Source organism: Pristis pectinata, chromosome 8 (genome assembly GCF_009764475.1).
Source record: "Pristis pectinata isolate sPriPec2 chromosome 8, sPriPec2.1.pri, whole genome shotgun sequence".
NCBI classification, from domain to species: Eukaryota; Metazoa; Chordata; class Chondrichthyes; order Rhinopristiformes; family Pristidae; genus Pristis; species Pristis pectinata.
In genome coordinates, this window is record NC_067412.1 from 20,871,088 (window position 1) to 20,895,725 (window position 24,638).

Consider the following 24,638-nt stretch of genomic DNA (forward strand, 5'->3'; position numbering starts at 1 on the left):
GTGATTCATTCTGTAACATGCAGTGTGAAATTGAATGTGTATGACATATCAAGCATTAAGGAACCCGGTCAAATGATACCAATGCAATCCATGTCTGTTGTCACTTTTGCAACATAGGAGCAAAAATATACACTGAATAAACTGTTCGTGTCCAATTAGAAAAGGATTACCAGAAGTACATAGGTGTGCTCAAGCGCATGTTAAAGGACCCTTTCTTACCTGAACAAGTGTCAAGAATTCTGCCAATGAAGCAAATGTCTGATCCAGATCCCTCCTTGATCAAGAAAATAACTTTCTTTGGTGGGAGAGGTGGATGCCCCATATGTGTCAATGCTTTTTCTACGCATCCATTTTTCTTGCCCCAATGTGTAATCATTTGTTGCTGGTGTGGGATGCCTGACCCTGTATCCAGCTAACCACTCAGACATTCAGAAATTCCAAGTCAGGCTATCAGCTTGAGATACCTCCTCAGCCAATGAGACTTATCATTGCCCTGCTTGCAGGCATGTTCTGGCTCCATTGATGTGCTGTCCTCTCAGCCATAAAGGGACAGGTTGCCTGTATTTGCAGTTATTTTGGCAAGATCTCATTTACAGTAATAATTAGACAAATCTATGAATATGTAAATGGTAGCATATGTGCTAAATTTTGCATCACCTGAATGATGGACCTAGCTAGAGAGATTTCTTCTATCCTCAATGCAATTTAAACGTCTTTATAAAGAATACATTTCAATTTCACCAAAAATAGTGAAGAGTAGAATTTCCTTCCATCAACTTTCACTTCCCCAGAAATTAAAATGTATTTTTATTGCAGCAGGCTTTATAAATTAGAAATGGCAAAATGACTTTTTCAGTGTGCTAAATAGCTGCTACATTTTGCCCTAAATGACAAATCAAAGGAACCACAAACATTTGAGAAATTTGATAAGTTTTATGTTTAAAAAATTATCGGCATGGTTTACACACAGAATCGAGTGTTAAAACACATTTTGTGCAAGCACCTCACCCAATTTAGTGTGCCTGCTGATACTTTTTTTACATTACAATCCTGCAGGGGCCTCAGCCCTTAAGAACATACTCCCCTTCGTGCAGAGAGAGCAGCAACACACACTATGGCTGACACAGAGGACAGAGTGACTTTTATGAGGAGGGATAAAGCTCCATATTACATAGAAGTACGTTCAAGTGCTGGAGGCAGTGAGAGAGGGTAGGAGAGAGGTCCTCTGTGCCATGGTTATCATGAGACCCACCAGGGCAGTTCTTCAAGAAAGCTGGCCAGTGCATTTACATTCCAGTAATGAGAATGGAGAAATGCTGGGAAAAAAAAATTCAAGATCTCATAAGATTTATCAAAGTGTGTTCCTTGATCATTTCAGTACTTTTCTGGCACACCGACACTAAACTGCAAATCACAGGCCAAAATTATTCATAAACACACTTCATTCCTGACTAAACCGCCCTCTCTCCACATCCCAGTCTTTCAGAATGACCACAATGAAAGCTTTGCTTATTGTCATCATCTCCATTTTGGCAAGTACTGTAGAACACCTCCAGGTTGAAGCAAGCACCAGAATCCCATCCTCCGAAGCTCATTCATGTTCCCCTGGTTCTTATGTGTCTATTGTTATGTGCTCTACAGCTTTGGTGGGAATCCAGACTGGTATGAGGAACCAGGGTAGGATGGTATAACCTTTGTCTTCCAGTATCTCTACCCTCAGGGCTCGCTCTCTCCAAGGATGAGTATATCATGCATACTGCCAGGAAACATGGCATTGTGGAAAAGCTTTCAATGATCCATCTTGAAGTAGTTGATGAAAAGGTCAGGGTTATAAACCATAAACTTGCGAGTGGCTGCCTTCACTTGTGGGAAGTCAGCAATGCTGACAAATCCTGGTCTTCACCTAAGTCAGAGTAGATGAATTCAGTTCTCTTTGAATTGAGTGTGTATGTGACCTTTCTAATGTTAAAGTGAGTAGCAAGTTGTGAAACAGAGGTCTGCTGCAGACACTTGAAAAAAATCACGTGGTGAGGAAGCTTGAGTGGGCATCATTCTTGTCCTCCACGTAGAAAGAACCCAGACATAAGACTGCAGCCAAAGATTTGTCTACAGCATGTAACATTTGTTTGTTCTTCAGAGAGAGATCCATGTAAAGGGTGGCCTGTTTTTCCTCTGTGGTGCCTGACCCACCTGGCAATGACCAGTCAGTACCATAGCAATGCTTCAATATTTCATTGGTTGTTGGAATCAGTGTGTGAACAGCTGTGTTGTGCAAAAAGCACTTGCTAAAAGTTGTGGTACACTTTGTGATCTGAGAAAGATGATTGAATACCTTCTAAATACTTTGCTTACATAATGACACCTGTCCTCTGCGTGTAGATAGATCAGAAAGAAACCAATGCAGTGTACTTCTGATGGAATTGAATGAACCATGAAAGAGGTAAGTTGCACACAGAAGATTATGTTGCTCATGGTGGAGAAGAAAAGCATTGAACATACTGATGATGTCATCTGGAACATTCAATATGCTGGGTAAACAATAGATGTAATGGGGTGAATTGCACCTGGAAATGCCTGTTCCAGCTTCCGATGGGCCAAACCTCATCAAGAAATGTGCATAAACATTTCAAAAAATGCACAAACTTGTCTCTTTTGTGTGATTTAATGGATTTTGTCTCATTCAATTTTTAGACTCTTATGTCTTCAGAAAGTGTCTTTTTCCATGCCTGATAATTTGTTCATTATAAAATAGTTTTGGAACGTTAAGAACAGATAATTTTGTATTTGTCCTAACATGGAAGTAGAAAACATGACTTCTATGATTTTCATTTGTTATAATACGCTATGCCTAGCTAAATAATGCTAATGCAATTTGACCTTATGCCCTCTATATGCTGTTTGTGTATGTTGCCTCTCTGCATAAAGCTACTGCACTCTCAGTGAGGACCAGTGTCAGCTGCTATTTTCAGCTGTTGTATTAAATATCTAGTGAAAGCCAGAGTTCAGATTTCACTGAGTCAGACCCTGTTCTAAGTCCACATTCTTCAAGGGCAGAATATGGTTACGTGTTTGCATGGTTGTGTTCTTTAACTTTTAAAGCTGTGAGTCCCTTGAAAAGATCTTTTAAAATTATTCAGTCTTGGGATCCAATAGTAAAGTGACTATTTATTGGTCACCCTCAGTTGCCTTTGAAGGTGGAGTACAGCTGCTGTCTTGATCTGCTGTGGCCCATGTGGTGAAAATACTCAACGTTGTGATGGTCCAATCAAGTATCTAGCCAACACTGATTTCCAGGAAGTTGATGATTAAGCATTTGATACTGATATAGAAAGAAAGAAAAAAGTAAGGGATTTTTCAGCGTTATAGGGGTGTGCTATGGTACACCTAGGAGTGGAAGACAAGTGAAGGAAGAAATGTGTTACCAGGTATGTACAATGCATAAAAACATTGAATGTGCAATGATGGCAGGCTAACAAATAGTTTGTACAAGACACCGCGAGTGTAAAATTCTTTTGTGTGCTTGGCCTAAAGCCTTGCATGGTTAATCACTATGATGTTTAGGTACAAGTAATTAGGGTGTTGGTGGTAGCTCCATGCACCACGTGGCAGGGAGGTGGAGAGGGAATGAAGACAATATCATATTGGTAGAAGTGGGAGAGATGAAGAGCAGGTTTGGCTTCCAAGAATGTTCAAGGTGCATGAGTAAAACATATACCTGATTGAAGACCAATGTCTCTGCAGCTGAAGAGCTGTTTGGATTTCTCTGTGTGGCAATTAGTTCACAGTGCCCCTTAATTTTTTTAACCTCTGCAACATTTCAGGAAATCAAGCAGATATCAGTTACATGTTCCAATTTATTGCACATTGCTGCCTAAGGAAGATGACTTCTCCAAGACACAATAACTGGCCACTTTTTTAAACATTAGTCCCTAGGGTGAAATACTTTGGAAACAGTTGCACAGCAAGGAAGAATTTGCATTTCTATTGCACTTCATGCTCCTAAATTGATTTAAAATCCTTCACAGCAAACTTAAATATAATCAGGTTTTAAATGTGTAAATGAATTAACCAGTTTGAACACTGATTAACTCCTAGAAACAGAAATAAGATTAAAATTTTATCTGGATTCTTTCATATTGCAGCAGAGTAGGTTATTCACTCTCATGGGTTCATGCTCCACGTTTTGAAACTCATATGTAAGAGTACTTAAGACGTAACATTAATGCCAAAGCAAAATTTTAATATCTTCGAGGGAAAATGACTGAAGGCAAGTAAGGGATTTGGACTGGTGAGAAGTGGCTCCTTTTGATCAAGAAGGCACGATGTCTGCTGGCACCTACTCCATGTGTCTAAATCTGTACCTATCCTGTGATATTACTGATAATGCCAACAGAAAATTTCAGGCTGAACACAGGTGCTTTGTTCCAAATTTACAATTAATAATAAAATTACAAATGATATTTTATGCTAAACTAGATAGCTTGTTTTATAATGCTACAAGCAGTCAACTCTAAAGAAAAATTTTTGATTGTAATTAATCAAGCTCATTACGTTTTTGATCTTTAAGCTCTTGTTATGTATTTTGTGGGAGTAGTACATTATCTCTGACTATATTAGACTGCCCTTGATCTCAAGGCAGGGCATGAGTATAAATGGCAGTTACGGAGCTTTGGTAAAACTGAAGTCAGTGGGCTTTAAGGAGGCAAAAAAAACACCGCAAAGGATGGAGTTATACCTTGCATAAAGGAAGATGGCTGTGGTTGCTGGAGGTTGATCATTCTCATCTCCAGGATATCAACACAGTGCATCAGCTGCTTCATCAATGACCTGCCTTCGCAGAGCAGAAGACCAGAAGTGAATAATAAAGTGAATTAGAGCAAAAGTGATAATGTACAATTCTATTTGCAGCACCTCAAAAATTGAAGACATCTGTGCCTGCATTGCAATAAGAGGCAATTGACAGGTGTACACTGATAGTGGTTAAGTAACAAGTAAAAAATGCCAGGCAATGATTATCTCCAACAAAAGATAGTGTAGCAACCTACCCAGGACATTCAATGACTAGCATTACCAAGTTCCCAGCTGTCAACATCTTAGAGTTATCACTGAGCAGAAACTCAACTGGACCAGCCATATAAATAGCAGAGCTGTCAGAGCAGTAGATAACCTGCAGCAAGTTACTCAAGTCCAATCGCCCTAAAGCCTTTCCATTATCTACAAGGCACAAGTCAGGAGCCATTAAGAATACCCTCCAGTTCTCTGAATGAGTGTAGCTCTCAACAACACAAGAGGTTTGATACCAACCGGAGTAAAAGTAGCCCACTTGACTGACACACTATTCACCATCCTAAACATTTGTTCCTCTGAGGCACCACAGTTGCATTGAGTGCTATCTACAAAATTCACTGTGGTTACCTGCTTAAGCTACACCAATAGCACCTCCAAAACTCTCAGCCAAGGAGGACAAAGGCAGAAGACTCATGGGAACGCCATCACCTTAAACTTACCCATCATCCTGACTTGGAAGTATATCACTATTCCTTCACTGTTCTTGGGCCTAAATCTTGGAACTTCCATCCCAACAATATTATAGGAATTCCTTCACCAGGAAGACTGCAGCTCAAGATGGTAGCTCACCAAAATCTTCCCAAGGGTAATTGGTTCCAATTGCTAAATTTTAGTATTGCTCAGAGAAAGCTGCACAATGAGCTACTTTCAGACAACCCAATACCCTTTTCCTTATAATGAATTATTCTATTGCTAAGGTACACCTAAAGCTGCCTTAGTTTATAAGTGCATTTCAGGATCAAAATACTATAATTTCCAGGTTTTTATTTGTATATTAACATTTCTTGTGAGACATCAGCAGATCTGAAAATCTGTCATGGCAAAGTTGAAATAGACCTGAATGAGCCATCCATCTAGTCAGCCCTATGCCAGTGGTGTGTAGGTGGTGACATCAGGTTGTACAAACAAAGGCTTCAGAAATAGGTAGAGCTGGATCTTTTGTAACAGATGTGCATCCTCCCATCTCTCAAGATATTGGCTCTCAAATTCCAGCTAGGAGAAGCTTTAGAACAGGAAAAAGAAATACATGTTTAAGCACTAAAGGGAGGAATGCACATACTGGCTTCTGTTCACTTTGGAACTTGATTCAAAGCCAATTCCCCATTATAATTGCTGTGGAATATAAGCAAGAGTGAATGCTGCCAATGGACTGTAGTGGCAAAGTATTGCAACTTACTGAGAGATGCAGGGCACTGTAGGTTTGGGACTTTGTGTATGTGTACAAAGTCTTGGACTTGCTGTCATTTAAACAGGCAAGTAGCAGCCTTTGATATCTCAGAACAAAGGAAAGCCAATGATTTGTATTGCATTTTAAATAGCCATAAGATATAAAAATTCTGCTTTGCAATTTGTCAGTTTATATTTATCATAAATTCCATTGTATTTTTAAAAGAATGGAAGATTGTGTATGTTACATTACCTTAAATGATTTATTCCCTCAAATTTTGGCACCTTCCAGGGTCCTAAACAATTTCAGTTGGAGAGTTGTATTGTCAATTTTCCAGGATGAATAGAAATTAGTTTCATACATGTCAGCTTTAACATTTTCTGTGAAGGAGCAGTCATGAGAATTTCTACAAGCTGTAGGGACAGATATGCCAACTTGAGGCTTTATAACAAACAGATGCATGAAAGCAAAAAGTTTTGAATTCATGCGTCTGGAACAATGCACAAATTCAAAGCTTTTCATCATGTATATATCTTCAACTGAAAACCTCAGGCAACCATTGCAATACTGCTACTGTGTTGATAAAAATTATTATTAAACATGAATTTTTACAGACGATTTCTAAAAATAATACAGGATAACATTTGATGGGAGGGGTAGGGTAGGGTGGAGATGTTATTCACTTTTAATCCATGTTTAGTTTTAAATTTTTGCTTATTGCTAATTTATCTTTTACTTTCAGTTGTGATGATATAGTTTTGTGAATGTGAAATGACTCAATCATGGCCATATGCCATTATGATCAACAGCATACATACATAAAAATATTCCAACTTATTTGGTAGATTTCCATGGAGGTTGAAGTAACCCAGCTGCTCAAGTGTGATCTTAACATCCTACTGCTGGTTGGCATCCAAACATTCAATTGATAATATTTTGAATTTCTCAGAGTGGTTGATGAAACACCACAAATAGCTAAGGGAGAGGTTGACGTGGCTGACGTTTTTTTGAATTCATTTTAAGATGCATATTCCTGACATTATTGTTGAAAAGTCAATACTGATAACTCCAAAACAAAAAAAAGGTTCATGTGGCAAAAGGGAAATTGTTTCCTTTAATGTGTTTTGCTGAGAAGTTTACATGCATTGGCATTAACTTATGCAGTAAGATTTCAATCCCTGTATCAATAAATTTGCATTTTTTTCACTTGATTAAAAATAATTGCTTGTTCTCCAGCACATTAGTGTATACATAAATGGTACAAAGAGTAGAGTGATTCCTTTCCTATTTTCCACAGCAGTTTTTTGAAATTTCTCAATTCCCACTACCCTAAGTGTGAATAAACACTTTCCAGCATTATTTCTTAAGGTCCATCACCATTTTAAAGAATATACACTTTACCACCGAATATTGTTGAAAAGAAAGATACAAAGACTATCATGACCTTCATTGTGTGCGATCATTGATATGCAAATATTTTAAACAAGTAACAAGTGGTGGGTGAAGTATTATACAGCAGCTACAGTTCCATTTAGAAACTAATGTTGATGGGGAAAAGTAAAAATGGGGTTTATATTGTAATGCAGGTTCTGAAAGTGAAATATAATTACAATTTTCTAAAGACACCTGCAGCTCAAAACCCTTTTACTACATCATGAAACAAAATATACAGGCAACACTTATAAGGCAGTAATTCAGGATTTCATAAAGCACAAGTTTCACATAGATTGTTGTCTGGAAGTGTAGCTTAAAGTCTGCAGATTTTAATAACCCAAATATTTTACCATATGAAAGTGTGGCAATTAAAGATTCAGAGGAGAAGAGTAAGCACCTGTACTTAAAAAAAAGTGTTTCAGGGATTTTCCGATTTTCCAATATAAAGTAGGACATATACTTGCCACTTTCCTTGATGTTGGAGCAGGGGTTGAGGGGGGGGCACTGACCTCTTGATGGAAGCAACGTATGCATTGGATAAATACTAGTATTGTACAAGTTAAATATTGTGGTTACATTTTGTACTCTTGTAATGCTTTGCAAGATATTTCAGTATTTTATGCACTTGGAGTGTCTATCCCCTAGCTAAGCATGGTTAACCTCTACCCTTGGTTCCAAGCTTCGTCCCTTCACTTTGTTTCTAATTTAACTGAAACAAAATATTTGTTAAATATTGTAGCTTTTTTTTTATTCCTCCCGCATGCTTAAAATGGTCATGCCCATAAATTACCTGTTCATACAAAGAATCGTTGAATTCTCAGTATCAACCAACTGTAAATTTTAGCTCAAATGATGCTTCCAACCCCATAAAACAAGGACATCATGGTAGGAAACAGTCACACATTCATTCTCACAACTGATCACTACACTGCATAATAGATTGAGCAGAAATAGAGCTACAAACGAGGTGTACGTCAAGGTAATAGATTTCCCCCACCTTCCCCCAGTCATCTGATTTAACATACTCTTCCTCCAATAAAATGTTCTGAAATTAATCGGTTATAACTCAGTTTGAAGATTTGTTGGCTATGAAGTGCTTTAGGACATCCTGAATGAAATATGAAAACCACTAAATGCAATTTAAAAAAGTTGTAACTATAATATTCTATTATTTTATATATTGTAAGTGTCTGATAATGGAGAACCATTATATGGTCAATATTTCAGAAATTAATATTTTGGTCACTTGTTTTTAAATATACAGTTGGACAGAAAATGGACGAAGAGGAAGTTGAAGAGTCAATGCCTACCCCTGTTGAAGTCCCTATTAAAGCGCCCACACCATATGAGATACTACTTAAAGTCAGAAAAGCTTGTAATTAAATGTCACATGACTGTTCTTTTCTTAAAATAGTTTTTTCATTTCAAATCAAACAGTTGAGATCCGACACTACTATAATGGTACTTTAATAGAATTTTGAAAATAAAACTTTTGCACATAAATTTGCTCAACACGTGACTTGTGTATATTCTCACACACACACACACACACACACACACAAAATCAAGTATTTGCACAGATTGATTGTCTTCATTAGATATCCCTTAAAATTTACTGTGTATGCCCAAAGATTTCATGATATTGACTCGAAAAAAGACACCAGTTTTAATAGACATGTCAACAATTGACCAGTCATTTTAGTTTTAAATAAAATCTGCAGTTGTACCATAGACAGGCACTGAGATAAATACCAGGCTTTGTAGCATTATTGTGAAAGAGCAAACTACAATAAAAACTTGATTTTTGTGATCTATAAAGCTGTAACAGTGAAAATGTATTTTTCACCAAGTTTAAAGTTACAGGCAAGTACACTATACAAACTTAGATTTACATTATACACAAAGATGATTTTGTAATCAGATGAATCAAAAGGGAGTTTCACCTTGTAGCTACAAAGTTTTTGGCATGTTGATGTTTTACAAAAGTAGGTGGATTAATGTAGTAATTGAGGAAGAAATTTGGAGAAGCTTAAAAAAAATCTACATTTGAGCAATCTTTTGTCCTGCCTTTCAACTACGAGTATGGAATTAACAAAACTCCTTGCATACAAAGCATACTAGTGTTTTAATTATTAAAACATTCCTATCTCACTTGCTTTCAGTATACAGTACACATGCACCACAGACTGAATCTTCATGGCAAAAGGAAAATATTACTGTTTAGTCATATAGAGAACAAACTACACTTGAAGCTGTAAATTGCTATATCAATTTACATTATGGCTTTTCTGTTGGATAATATGGAATGCCCAAATAAAAATACCAATGTTCTTGTTCAATTAACTCTTCTCCACTAACAACATACGTTACTGATGCTGCAGTAAAATCTTAAAGATAAACAAGTTATCCCCATCTCCTCCAGGGAGTTTTACTGAAGTATCTATTAGATATTGATTTAGCAGAAAGGAAGCAATATTGAAAGTTACACACTGCCATAATTTATTAAATGTAATGCACTCTATATTTACATAACACAAAAATGCTCCAGAGCCACAAATGTTTTCTTCAGTATCATTTAAAGACTCGCACCTTTAAAAGAAAAAGTACTTCATATGTACACCCTACAAGCTTCACTGTACATCCCTATTAAAAAAAATCAGTTTTGAATATCTTCCCATTTAACTGGGCTTCAAACAGCTTCTACTGGTTTCACTACCACAAGCTTCCACTTGTACTGATTTTTGTCCATTTGAACAGCTGGAATTTGCTTACAGCTCAAACAGTTTTGCCTTCACCAAAGATGTCTTCCTGCATAGCTTGGAGGAGCAGATGGGATCTAAAAAATAAATGAAACATTAGAGCACCAATCTGTAGTTAATTTTGGCAATCAGTACATTTTTCATAACTGATAGTATGTGTGTCAAAATTGCTAATAGACAATAGATGATTGGAAGTTTGATAACAACAGACAAGGAGGCATTCAGCCCTTTGGGCCCATGAAAGCTCGGGGTGGTGGGGGTGGGGGGGCATTCCCATGCACCCCAATGCTTCTCTCCTCATTTCCTTTCCTTGTACACTTTGCAGCTTAATCCCTGCCACATGCCCTCTGATTCTTTTAGCCATTAATCCGTATTAATGGATAATTTACAGTCACCAATTACTCTACTGGCACAACTTTGGGATGTGGGAGAAAACCTGTGGTCATGGAAACTCTCCATAGACAGCACCTGTGATCATGATGGAACCCGGGGTTTTGGAGCTGAGAGACAACAGTACTATTGCACCATTGTGCAACCTTGGCCAGACCACATTTTACATTATTAATAAAATTAAGTACAAAAATATCAACATTATTTTGTCCACTGAGTGAATATTTCTGTACAACTGCATAAAATTAAAAGGTAACATCTGCAAATAAATACTTAAGTGCTTCAATACTTTTGTGCTTCAAAGTAACAGTGAGGTTAATGATAACCTTATTTATAGGTATGATATGGTAAGGAATAGATGCATGGATGAAATGCAGTTTTCCTAAAGCTGCTGCAAAAGTTGCCTGGCTCTGCTATTAATTTGTGAAAATGGCACTTTGCCAATATGCTTCACCTAAACTAATTGTCCTGACAGTGTTGTCTTGCAGCATAGATTGAATGCAGGGAAGGAAAGAGTACATACATTGACTCAGTTCAAGTTGGTAGTTAGGGGAAGATGGTGCATTAAATGCCAGAGACTTTATATAGAAACTGACTCCCTCTAAAATAGTTGCTTATTTTAAACTCTCTCTTTGAAGGCAGCTCAAATGATCCTCGTTTTGAAGGACATCAAGATTTCCAAAAGCTAAAAGCATCTTTAAAATTTAGTGCAATATTCATTAAATAGCTGCATGATTAAACTGCATGACATATTGATATAATCCAAACCATTCCTTCAAAAGTTTTGCTTTCACTCAACTTTTGGAATTATAAGTCATAGTTTTTGTTGCACTACTTCAAAAATGAATCCAGTTGTTGTTCTTTTATTCCAGCCTATAAATCAGCAAAACTCGCTCATACCTCTACAATATTTGGAATGTTTTAAGTTATCTTTTGGCAGGAACATGGACAAGTTAGAAGATCAGTCATGATCTTACTGAATTTCAAAGCAGGCTCAAGGGACTGTCTGGCCAACTCATTTATTGTTCTCTTAAAATACATACTTTCCATTAGGATTCAAGGTGCCAAATATCTGCAAAATTCAAGAGTCAACAACTTACATTTCCACCATTAAGTACAACTGCCATTTCAGTGGGTTGGTAAACATTACTCCGAAGTTGAATGTTGGGTCTATGTCCCAGACTCCCATTGCGAAATCCAGATTTAAAGGCTAGGTGAGGGAGGAGGAGAAAATATAGTTTGCATTGTACTATGAAACCAATGTAACGATGACGCAACCAAATTTCAAACTTGAATATCTGTCACACATTTAAGTATAATGCGGAAAAATCTTTCTTGCTAAAGCCTGACTGAAACAAAAGCAGCCAAAATATGTGAGCTTATGATAATGTTTTAGCATTTGGAAGATTTTTTCTAATTAATATGCCTATATAGAAATGGAGTCATAGAAAATTTATGGCACAGGAGGCCATTGTGCCCAGCCAGTGTTTACTGGCTGATGCTTTTAAAAAGCCTTCAGCAATATTCAAGTTCCTAAATTTCTTGCTGTAATAATATAGACTGCATTAACTTGCTATCCTCATGTGCAACAGAGGAAAAAAATAGGTAAGTAACTCTTCTTTTGACAGTATTAGACAAGAGCTTGCAACAATTGATTGTAGTAGGTTGTTTGTGGGCAAAGGGACCTCTGGCAAGTGGGAAGCCTTTAGAAGTGAGATAGTGAGAGATCCATGTCTACATGTTCCTGTTAGAGTGCAGAGCAAGGCTGGCAGGGGTAGGGAACCCTGGATGACAAGCGATATTGAGGCCTTGGCCGGGACAAAGGAGGCAAGGGTCAGGTACAGGCTGCTGGGATCAAGTCAATCCCTGGAGGATAGAGGATGCAGGAGTCTACGCAAGAAGGAAATCAGGAGGGTAAAAATGGGGCATGAGATAGCTTTGGACTCTCCTCGATCTTCTCTGCCAAAGAGATTATATAAGTATATTAAGGGAAAAAGAGTAACTAGAGAGAGAATAGGGCCCCTCAAAGACGAAAGTGGACAACTATGGGTAGAGCTGCAGGAGATAGGCAAGGTCCTCTATGAATATTTTTCCTCTGTTTTTACTGTGGAGAAAGACAATGAAGACTGGTGCCGGACATCTTAAAGTGTAAATCCAAGAACACAGTGGGAGGCTAGAGAAGAAGTTGTGGGAGCCCTGGCTAAGATATTTGCATCATCATTAGCCACAGGTGAGGTGCCAGAAGACTGGAGGATAGAGAATGTTGTGCCTTTATTTAAGAAGGACTGCAAAGAAAAACCTGGACACTATAGATCAGTAAGCCTACATCTATGGTACATAAGTTACTGGAGATGATTAAGGGATAAGATATACTTGCATCTGGAAAGACAGGGGTAGTTTGCATGGCTTTGTGCATGAGAAATCATGCGTTATGAACTTGATTGAGTTTTTTTGGAGAAGTGACAAAGAAGGTCGATGTGGGCAGGGCAGTAGACGTGGTCTGTATGGACTTATGCAAGACCTTTGATAAGGTTCCACATGGTAGACTGCTCTGAAAGGTTAGATCGCATGGAAATCGGGGAGACCTGGTTAATTGGATACACAATTGGCTTAATGGTAGGAAGCAGAGGGCGATGGGGGAAAGTTGATTCTCGGACTGGAGGCCAGTAACTTGTGTACCTCAGGGGTTGGTGCTGGGCCAGTTGTTGTTTGTCATCTATATAAACGATTTAGATGAGAATGCACAAAGCATGGTTATTAAGTTCACAGATGATAGTGAAGGAGGTTATCAAAAATTACAGGGTGATATTGATCAGCTTGGAAAGTGGGCTGAGGAATGGCAAATGGAGTTTAATTCAGATAAGTGAGAGGTGTTTCATTCTGGAAAGTCAAATCAAGGCAGGACTTTCACAGTAAACAGTAAGGCCCTGGGAAGTGTTGTAGAACAAAGGGACATGGTTCTCTGAAAGTGAAATCACAGGTAGACAGGGTGGTGAAGGCAGCATTTGGCACACTGGCCTTCATCAGTCAAGGCATTGAGTATAAAAGTTGGAAGGTTATGTTGTATTTGTACAAGAGGTTGATGAGGCCACACTTGGAGTGTTGCATTGTTTTGGTCACTCTGCTATAGGAAAGATGTTATTAAAGTGCAAAAAGTGCAGAAAAGGTTTACAAGGATGTTGCTCGGACTCGAGGGGCTGAGTTTATAGGGAGAGATTGAACAGGATAGGACTTCTTTTCCTTGGAGCATAGGAGTCTGAGAGGTGATCTTAGAGGTGTACAAAATCATGAGGGGCATAGACTGAGTGCATTCAACTATCTTTTAACAAGGGTTGGGGAAAACAAGAACCAGAGGGCATACATTTAAGGTGAAAAGGGGAAAGATTTAATAGAAACTTGAGGGTGGTATGTTTGAGCTGCCAGAGGAAGTGGTTGAGGCAGGCACAATAACAACGTTTAAAAGACAGTTGGGCAGGTATATGGATAAGATACATTTAGAAGGATATGGACCAAATGGGACTAGCTTGGATGGGAATCTTGGTTGGCATGGACAGTTTGGGGCCTGTTTCCATGCTGTATGAATCTATAAGAAAACTTAATGCTAATCAACAAATCAAGCATTATTACAAAACACCAAAGTTTGTGCTTACCTGCTCCAGATTCATCTAAGGAGAAAGCCTTATTTTCCATGTAAGTACGTGGAAGTTGCAATTCTTCTTCAAAGTTAGTCTCACGTATTCTTGGCTGAACTGCATCAAAATAATCTGGTGTGTTTTGTTTTGATGGAATAATTGAGCAATGGACTTCCGGGATAGCATGAAAAATGAGAAATATCCACCCATTAGAAACAAGTGCAATGGAGAGAGCAGGATCATCCCACAGAGGTTGTTTTTTCAGTTCCCTGTTGCCATAGAGGTACATGACAATCCATGCAACCCAAATCAAGATGGAAAAGAACATAGTTAGAATAATACAGGTTCCATTCTTCTTCCATTTCTTGAATTTTCCACATAAGGTGAAGAAGGAAAGGGAGAAGGTAACAGCCATCAGGAACATAACATAAATGGATGCCATGACAAAGTCCATCTGCTCATATTTGCAAGCAGGTTTTTGTTCTCTGACAATGGTTATGATCAACCACTCAACTGCAATAATAACTTGAACTAGCATGAGGCAGACTGCAATGCCGGCCAATAGCAATCCAGAAGGGCCTTTGCCATGCTGTACCAGCTGACGGAGTCTCCATGCCTGTGCTAATAAGCATGAAAAGCAGAGTGCAAACAAAACTCCCCATAAGAATCTTCTTGTAGGGCATGTTTTTTCGTCTTCTGGTATGATAAATGCAAATGACAGTCCAAACAGCCCAAGTGTGCCAAACAAGAACAGGAACTGGATTCCCAGAGGACTCTTCTTTTCTTTGTCTTTAATGAATGGCAACTTCACCAGAAGAATCAGCATCAATAAGAATGCAGTCAGTACCCCGGCACCTGCCACCGCCTCCACGACTATGCCCCATATTACATCCAGGCTGCACAGGTTCAGATAGTGTGGAAGGAGGTTTAATCCACAGCCTCTGTCTGAAATAGGATTGCTCGAATTCTGTGAATATCCATAATTAATTGATGAGAGAAGGATGAATGAAGCAGCCGAAAGTGTTTTCATACTGCCCACTGAAAAATAAATTGGAGGGTTGGAGTGGGGGGGTTGGGGGGGGGGCAGGGGTGGTGAGAGAAGAGGGGAGTGAATGGAGAAGCATACAGTCAATTTTAGATGATGCATTGCAAGACATTTCTTTCATCACATGGTGAAGACTGCAAAATGCAAGATTTTGCTTGTTGGAACAGCATGCATTGATTGTGAAGAGGCAAACATTTGAATGGGACAATACTACTGTTCTTTAGTTGTTAGAACAGAATTAAATAAACACACCAAATATTCCTCATGAACAATTCCCAATTAAATTTTTACTGGAATATAATTAGTTGTACTAAAAACTACACAATACACAGCAGTGAGATTATCTCTAGGTGTTAACAGTGACATGTTACAGAACAGCAAATTGTCAATATTGGAATGCTAAAATAAAAGGTAGCACGGAGCAGGAAGGAAAACTATAAAGCTACAAGTCTTATTTTATGTACTAAGAAAGCAGTGAAATTACTGCTTCCAATTGATCAAAAAAGGGTATGAAGATGTTTTCTTTTTCCTGTGGGTTTGAAACATTAGCTAGGTTGGAAAGTTGTGTGGATGCTTATTTTAGAGCTCACATGATTTGCTGGTCAGTGGACAGAAGCTCAGCCAACTTCCAAGAGGTGCAGGATCATGCCACCTAATTTTGCTCCCAAATTAAATTTCCAGATACAAGAGAAGGAAAATCAAACTCGTCTCCTATTGGATTCAAAGCTGCTAATTCAGGTTCCTGTAATTACTATCATTTCACACACTAAAAAAGATTAATAAAAAATAATAATGAAAATTCTGAAAATACTCAGCAGGTCATGCAGCATCTGTGATTTGAAGAAAAAACTGTTAACATGCAAGATCAATGACAATTTCACTGAGACATATTTTTAATTTAGAGCAGTTCCACTGAAAAGGACATTCACCTGGACTGTTAGCTCTGTTCCCCTTTCCATAAATGCTGTTTAACCTGAGTATTTCCAGCATTTTGACATTATAATAGGAGGAACTGAAGGCCATCTCTCTCTTTGGGTCTGCTCTGCCATTCGTAAAGATCTTCTACTTCAGGACTATTTTCCTCTATCCTACAATTTCCTTAATATCCAGAAATCTATCACCTGTTTTCATTCAAAACCATTGAAAGCTGAGCTTTCATAGCCCTGGCACCCCTCTACTTGTAACCTATGAAACCAAGAATGATCAATTTATTCCCACCTTTCATTTTTATGTCTAATCACCAATTCTCAATCAATATATTACTCCCAATTTCAGGTGCTCTCATCTTGTTGACCAAGCTCCCCCTTGAAAGCCTTCCAAATACACTATATCCACTGGTTTCCTCTTAAATATCCTACTAGCTGCATCCTTAAAGAACTACAGCAGTTTAGCCAACCATGATTTTCCTTTGATAAATCCATGCTGATTCTGCTCAATCGGATTATTTATGGTGTTCCGTAACACATCCTTCATTATAGATTCCAGCATTTCTCTACCTCTGACATTAGGCTTAACAGTCCTTACTTCCCTGTATTTTATCTCCCTCCAAACCACAGGAACAATTCCAGAATCCGTAAAACTTTGGAAGATGACACTCAAAGCATCTACTGTCGCTAAAGCCACCTTTTTCAGACTCTGGGATGCAAATCATTGAGTCTTTGAGATTTTTCACTTTTATTTCAGATTTCCGGCATCAACAATATTGTTCCATAAATGAAGTACATTCTCTTTTGCAGAGGAGGTCATTTGTCTGTTTAATCACTATAATTCTACATAAATTAGCAGATGGGCAGGAGATAAGATTTCAATTTAATCAAATAAAGCTATTTGAATTATTACAATTACATCAAAAATATTAACAGATCATGAATTGGGTGTAAAATGTTTCAGACTTCCGTTTTTACTGCAAATTGATGTTCATAAGTTCAGTTGAATTTTCATTTCTAATTATGTGCACTGCATGTTTCACAAAAATTTCATATTTCAATATCAGACTAAGACTGGAAATATAAAAATAGGATTTAGCACTGTACTGAACCACAGTCCAACATAAAAGCCTTCAGTAAGTCTGAGTGGGGGGAGGGGGAGAAAAAAATAGACAGGTGAACAACATGCACTAAATCTGTTCTGTCAGCCAGGCGTGTGACCTATGCTATCACTGGAATGTCTACATGATCAGACTGAAGGACTGTATTCCACAACAGTGATTTTAAATGTTTGTGGGTATATTTAATCCTTGTATGTCTGGTCTGAAGCACTGGTGGCTAAATGAAATAAATTTACATAGGAGGAGTGGTTCAAATGGTTTAATTTTTGAAGATTAACTTTGATGGGAATTCTAGAACCAAGGTTTAAATGCCATGCAATTTGTCTTTGAGAACGTGACAAGAAGTAGAAAAGACTCTTTAGAAATAGGTGGCACTAAAACTCAAAGCCTACAATTAACAAGCATACAGGTTGTCAAGGTTAGTAACCAAAACAAACATTTCAAATAATCTGTAAGATATTCCAAAATGTACATAATAGGATTTTGCAGAAGCTGCCTGCATCTAAAAAGGTGAAGTCTGATCTGCAAGTAAACATCATAGTATGGTTCCAATCATAGAGTTAGAATTAGAGCTCAGAGACAGGCCCTTCAGCCCACCATGACCATGCCATCCATTGTACTTCTCCATACTAGTCCCATTTACCCACATTTAGTCTGTGGTCTTCCATGCCTTGGTGATTTAAATGTTTGTCTAGATGCATGTTTAATAACTGCCCCCCCCCCCCCCCCCCACCTCCTCAGGCAGCACATTCCAACCACTGTTGAAAAAATTTCCCCTCAGATCCCATTTAAACCTCATGCCCCTTGCCTTCTATGTATGTCCTCTCATTTTAGACACGCCCAACATTTGAAAAAGAGTCTTGCCATATACCCTATCCACCCCCCTCATGATATACTAAAATCATGATAGTAAGAATGGCTTCAGTACAATACAAACTATTAAGTCAGAGACTTGGAGTCATAGACTTATACAGCACGGAAATAGATCTTTTGGTCCAACGTGTCTATGCTGACCAAGGTTCCTTCCAAGCATTCTAGTCCCATTTGCTTGCAGTTGGCCCATATCCCTCCAAACCTTTTCTATCCATGAACCTGTCCATATGTCTTTTAAACATTGTATTTGTAACCACATCTACCAATTCCTCTGGCAACTCATTCCATATAACCATCACTCTCTGTGTGAAAAGCTTACCCCTCAAGGCCCCTTTAACTATTTCCCCTCTCACTTTAAACCTGGGCCCTTTTTAGACTCCCCTACTCTGGGAAAAAGACCGTGACCATCCACCTTAACTACAGTATGCCCCTTATGATTTTTAAAACCGAGGTCACCCTTCAGCCTCCTCTGCTCCAGGAAACACAGTCCCCACCTATCCAGTTTCTCCTTAGAACTCAAGCCCTCCGGTCTTAGCAACATTGTTGTGAATCTTTTCCAGCTTAATCACATCCTTCCTATAGTATAGCAACCAGAACTGCACACAATATTCCAAGTGCGGACTCATCAACATCCTATACAGCTGTCTATTGACATTGAAAGCTAATCACACCCACACTAAAGTCTAATTGCCTGTGCATAGTCTCATTTTTCCCCAACATCAGAGCAGTATTTCAATAATAGTCTATAATTCTAGGTTGTCCAAGCTCTGGTTTGGTTACAATGTCCTGTTTTCAAGCAGGTACATTTAAACTGGCACTGCACATTTTCTCTCTCCATAAAATAACAAGAAATACAAGGTAAAGAATAGCTTGGGATTTTACTGAAAAAAATGCAAAGAGGAGCATTTTGAATCTGCGGAAGAAAGGGGAGATTTAAAAATAAAATAAACTCATGGTCAATGAGATTAGTGAGGAGAATTAAGCTGAAAGGCTGCAAATAACAGGGCAGCAGTAACACTTCTCAATATGGTATGATCTTTGTTTTAGATACAAAAGCATTAGTTTTTGAACAGATACAAAAAGCATTCACAGGTGTCTAGTGGAAAGTTGACCTTGCACTTGAGTTGAATCAACATTAACAGTTATGTGAAGACTTTGAGAGGGTTTCATTCCTCTGCAAGTGACCAGTGATGTAACTTTAGTCATTAAAATTATAAAGAGGACTTGATAGGATGGACATTGAGGCAGTGTTTTTAGGGATGTCAATAATTTTTTACTTTTCAGTTTGATTCTGGATGATCTGTATCTTGTCTATTTACAATTTGCATTTGGCTAGACAATTAAGGTAGTGATTGAGTCCTACTTTGCAACACATTTGTCAAGTGTATCCATTCAAGTACTCACCAATGTATACTCAGAAGATAAGTATTCACTTTGCAAACATTGGGAAATTATGGACAACTCCAGGGGGAGAATAGATACATGAGTTATGCCTAATAATTAAGATGCTCAATATGACAGGTTTGTCATGGAAGGGCAGATATTCTGCTCCTTGGAGTGATGGGCTACTTATTATGGTAATTACGTCCAATTTCTCTCCCCAACCCCCATTTCCAATAAAAAAAACAGATACTACTGGCATTGAGCAGGTAGCAGCTTGCATGGATTTGGACATGGAATTGCTAACTATTTAACATTGTTGGTTCAATCTCTTGACACACTGCCTACCTATGTGTTATCTATCCCACAAGCTCTGCAGTAGTTCAAGAAGGCAGTTTACAGCCATTTCCATATGGGTAACAAACGTTAATCTACTCAGTGATATTAGGGTACACGGTGTAATGTTTGATTGCAGGTGCACGTTTTGAACAATGTTTTAGTAGGTGATGGCAGTAGTTGGGGGTGTGGAGAAGTGGTTTTGGGGAGGGAAGTCAAGAGCTTAGGACCTAGATAACTGTGAATGTGAAAGAGAGAAAGAGAAAGACAGTGGTCATCTAATCTGAGTTTTTTGGGTAATTTTGGAGGCTCATGCATGAGACACAGAATGATGTGTAGAGAAGGCTGAGAATGTTAAAATGGAGCAGCAATGGCTGATAGGTGACAAGAACTTGAGAGAAGATATAAGCTACAGAGTTTTGAATAAATTTCATGAAATGTCAAACCTGGAGGCAACAAAGATACGGATAAGGGTTTCGGAAGGAAGACTCGGAGAGAAGGGAAATAGGACTATTTGGATCGAGCTTTCAAAGAGCCAGCACGGCCACGATGGGCCGAAAGGCCTCTTGTCCTGTAATTCTATACGATTGTCAAATGTTACACAAGCGGACTTCAATCACAATATACTAAGTGCCTGCCAGTTACTTAATTTATCAGAAAAACGAACATTGGAGCGGTTTAGACAAAATTTGAAAGCTGATAATAACACGAACGAACGTTCGTGGGTGCCCAGACAAGGGAATACGTTGTGCGAGTAAATACAGTTGTTCCCAGATTTTAAAAAAAAAACACATTTTAATCTAAAATTGGCTTCGGAAGTCATCGCCAGCCAGACGGCCAGGCAATATCACACAGATAGAAACCACCCTACAGAAAATTAGCAGCGACAGCTGAAAACCTCCACAAAATACCTTAACAATGAGCCATCTCATTCCCTTGCCATAAAGAAAGATGCGAAATAACACCTACTGTTGAACAGACAACCAGACCACGTATTTCGAAGGAAAATCTCATCCCAGTACTGTCCAGTTCAAACCTGATGAAGCCATCAGTGTCCGTCTGCCCCAACGGGGAATCGAAATTTACATGTATGCTTAAGTGAGTTGAGCGACCCTAATTAAAGTCCCACGTCGCTGCTATGTGCAGTGCTAAACATTGAACTCGGTCCAGATACACACGCGTTTTGTTTCCATTCTTGGTTCATAGCAAATGGCACCTATGCCTAACATCGGATCGTTTTGTGTATTGATTGAACAGTGTTTCCCTGTCACAGTTTATGTTCCGCCACGCAACCCGGCACCGAGGGACGATGGTGTAAATGTTAAACCGGTGAAATGTCGCGTTTGAGAATGAGAAGCAAGAGAAAATTCAGTTAAACAGCTCGAAAAATAGTCACGACAAACGTTTACTCCACTTTCTTCAAATGAATACCTTTCAACATGGTACGTATGAGCAATCGACAAAAAAAAGAGATGGTCGTGATCCGGTTAACATTTCAACGGATATCTCTTCGAGTAAAATTGATTCAACGTTTTACATTTCACAATTCTTGACAAAAAAATGTTTCAATTCACAATTTCTGCAGCGAACGCGCAATGTTCGTACAAATCTCACACAGCAAAAAGCTCCGCAATATCGGACAGTTACTTTCGAAATTGTTTTAAAATAACAAAAGAACAAGCCAATTACCAACAAAACAAGAACGCACCTCACACGATCCAGATTCCAATCTAAAATGCGGTGCAGAGATACAGTGAAAGTAGGTTGCTTGCCCCGCTCCTCGCTGGTGCGTGCGGGCTGACTCTCCCGTGGGAGCTGCGTGCCCCGCCGGATCTGGACCGAGCGAAGTTGGGCTGGGCTGAGCTGGGCTGGGCTGGGCCAGGCCGGTAGAGCCGAGCTATCTCCCCCGCCTCTCACTCCAGCCCGCTAGTGCAGCCAGCGCTCGCCGGGGCTCACTGCTCTCACTTGCAATTTCTCTCCTGACGTCAACGACACTGCCATGTGAAACTGACAAATCGCACGTCCTGCATTGGGACTGTCCAACTGGGGCAAGAGACCAACTTCAGTTGGGGGAGAAATGGCTGCCGAGCAACTTTACAGAAAATCATTTTCTAACTCGAGCCGGAAATTTCGAAGGTTCTGCACGCAGCGAGAAGTTGTAGCACAATAGAATGTGTTACAACGTAATGCTGCCATGTAACGGACTTTGAAAGTCTGGCCCATTCTCGCTGGCAATTGGTCTCATAACCAAAACTTTTCCACCATTCGTTTCCTAGTGTTGCTACCAACGTCACCCATTTGTGTTTTATCATCAAACTACTCCAGGCAGCGGGCTGCCTCAACATCTTTACTTCCCGGTTCCCTGCTACCGTTCATACAAAAGCCATCATTCGCTCTTTATGTTAACACTGGAACCTCTTTATTAGCATCGTTTTCAATTCTGTCGTCACATTTCCAATTTCTGACCTGCAATATTTCTAAGACTCAAGTGATAGGTTTGTACAGTGGACATGATGTACATCAACACAGGAAAGATCTGCAAGAATATAGCCCACTTATGTATAACCCATACTTTAACAGTAACAGAGACGGATCCATGCATTTTTGACATATCTCGAATGTCCCTCTGGCTTGTTTAGTTATACTTAGACCCCGCGTTCATCATCGGGGAAATAATTCCTTTTGTCTCCAGTACAAGACCATAGCATCGTTACAAACCGAACCAATACTGAACGGCCTACATTTATTTTTTAAACTAACCTTGAACAAATGGATAAAGAATTAGAACATTTTATCTACATGGAGTTTGTTGCTTAGAAAAATTTAATGAAATTGAGAGGTCGTAGAGATTTAGATTATTTTATATAAAATCTGCACTGCAGCAAGCCTAGTCAAACAATGCTGCCCTCTGGCGTTTCTTCAGCATCATTTTCCATTAAAAATAACGTTCTTTTGTTTAAGATGCTAATATATTATCCCAGTGTGCCATTTTTGTAGTTTTATTGTGTCTTTTTTGGGAACGTTCGCTGAACATTAGATTGGATTTCGTCTTCATTCAGCTAGCTGCCAATTTCTTACTAATTGGTTTGTCTTCACCAGAATGATAAATAGAGTTAGCTAAGAAAAATGCAATAAAAACATCAAAAAAAGGAGAAACGCAGATAAATAGCTATTTGCTTAATAGTATTTATTACTAAAGTGAAAAGCTTCAAGTTTTACACGGGAAGGGGAACTCTTCATTAGTATTTATCATGATACATGCAGACATTAAGAAGGAAGGATTCTGCAAGAATATTTACATTTCAAAATTAATCACATTTTTTCTTCTTACGAAGAAATGCCTTTTAAGTCTTTGTGTGCTGAGAGACTGACCACATTTCTGAACTCTTACCTATCAGTTTGGAGAGGCCAAGTAGCTTTCACCACTCTGATTTCCCTCCTTCTGTTAGGAATTGCCTTTCCAGTTAATTCATTGCATCAACTGCAGGTGTGAATCCCTCAGTTTGCCACTCCGTGATGCAGTGGGGTCGTGCGTTAGCAAACACAGCCTTTAGTTCTTAGGCTGTTGGCTTTGACATAACAAAAGGTTACCACATGTTAAATCGAAAAAATATCGAGTGCTGTAGATTATGGAACACTATTTTGATTTATGATCACGGTTGCATGGTTAATCTTTGAAAGGTATTTTAAATTTTTTTCCATAATATCAACTTTAATGCTATGATATATATGTAAAATCCCAAAAACCGTAGTGTGAAACCTTGTAGTTTCAGCATATTGGTGAGATCTTGCCCAAGGTGGATAGCACCTTTCACTATAGCACTGAGGAGGCACTGACAGATTTTCTTCAGCTGATGAATCTGAAATTTCTTTTCAGATTAATTTAATAGATTGGGAAAATGTAAAAGGTCTGCAGCACTACTCAAAGAGAGGTAGATGTTGTAGCTGAGATTCCTCCCTCAACTAAAGCCACTAGAAACATATGACTACTTAACTAATATGTTGTCAATAGCATTTTGCTTTGTGCCAATTGACAGCAGTGTTTGTGCAAATGACCAGAAGGCCTGAACTATTTTTAGTGCAATATCTGAAGATAGTTTCGGGTGTAGAATTATATAAATACAAGTTTTTTTTTAATTGGCCGTCATTTAAAGGGTTAACAGCTTCTTCCATAATAAACACTGTCCATATAACTGAAATTAATTTTTTTCATACTGCACCTTTGGCAGTCCAATTTTATATTCCTGATGCAGGGTTTCAACCCAAAATATCGACAATTCCTCTCCCTGCCCCTACCCTGATGCTGCTTAACCTGCTGAGTTCCTCCAGCAAATTATTTGTTGCTCCAGATTCCGGCATCTGTAGTCTCTTGTGTCTCCAATTTTATACTACCTATTTTGCGAACATTTTTGTAAGGGATTTTTTTCTAAACCACATACAGGCATGGAAATCACAAGTTTGAGATTCCATAAATCAATTCAATTTGCCTATTAACCATTCATTACTT

General features: G+C 38.6%; 2 protein-coding genes across 6 annotated transcripts in view; one reads left to right on the forward strand and one right to left on the reverse strand.

The window, feature by feature from the left end:
• The window catches only part of iqck (IQ motif containing K), a 78,335-nt gene extending 68,277 nt beyond the window's left edge, over nucleotides 1-10,058 (forward strand). For all 4 annotated transcript variants that reach the window (XM_052021359.1, XM_052021357.1, XM_052021355.1 and 1 more), the window contains exon 9: nucleotides 8,934-10,058. In XM_052021359.1, coding sequence (XP_051877319.1) covers nucleotides 8,934-9,052 — 119 coding nt within the window. In that variant the 3' untranslated portion in view covers nucleotides 9,053-10,058. The remainder of the gene's footprint in view (nucleotides 1-8,933) is intronic.
• Nucleotides 10,059-10,144: 86 nt separating this feature from the next.
• On the reverse strand, nucleotides 10,145-23,568 carry gprc5ba (G protein-coupled receptor, class C, group 5, member Ba). 2 transcript variants are annotated; one of them, XM_052021354.1, is made up of 4 exons: nucleotides 23,523-23,568; nucleotides 14,469-15,488; nucleotides 11,919-12,028; nucleotides 10,145-10,505 (listed from the first exon to the last, which is right to left on the reverse strand). In XM_052021354.1, exons 2-4 carry the CDS (start codon nucleotides 15,478-15,480, stop codon nucleotides 10,461-10,463), a joined length of 1,167 nt encoding a protein of 388 aa, XP_051877314.1. In that variant the 5' UTR covers nucleotides 15,481-15,488; nucleotides 23,523-23,568; the 3' UTR covers nucleotides 10,145-10,460. The 2 variants fall into 2 exon arrangements, with proteins under 2 accessions (XP_051877314.1, XP_051877313.1); XM_052021353.1 differs by lacking the exon at nucleotides 23,523-23,568 and adding an exon at nucleotides 21,840-22,525.
• Between the last annotated feature and the right edge of the window lie 1,070 nt (nucleotides 23,569-24,638).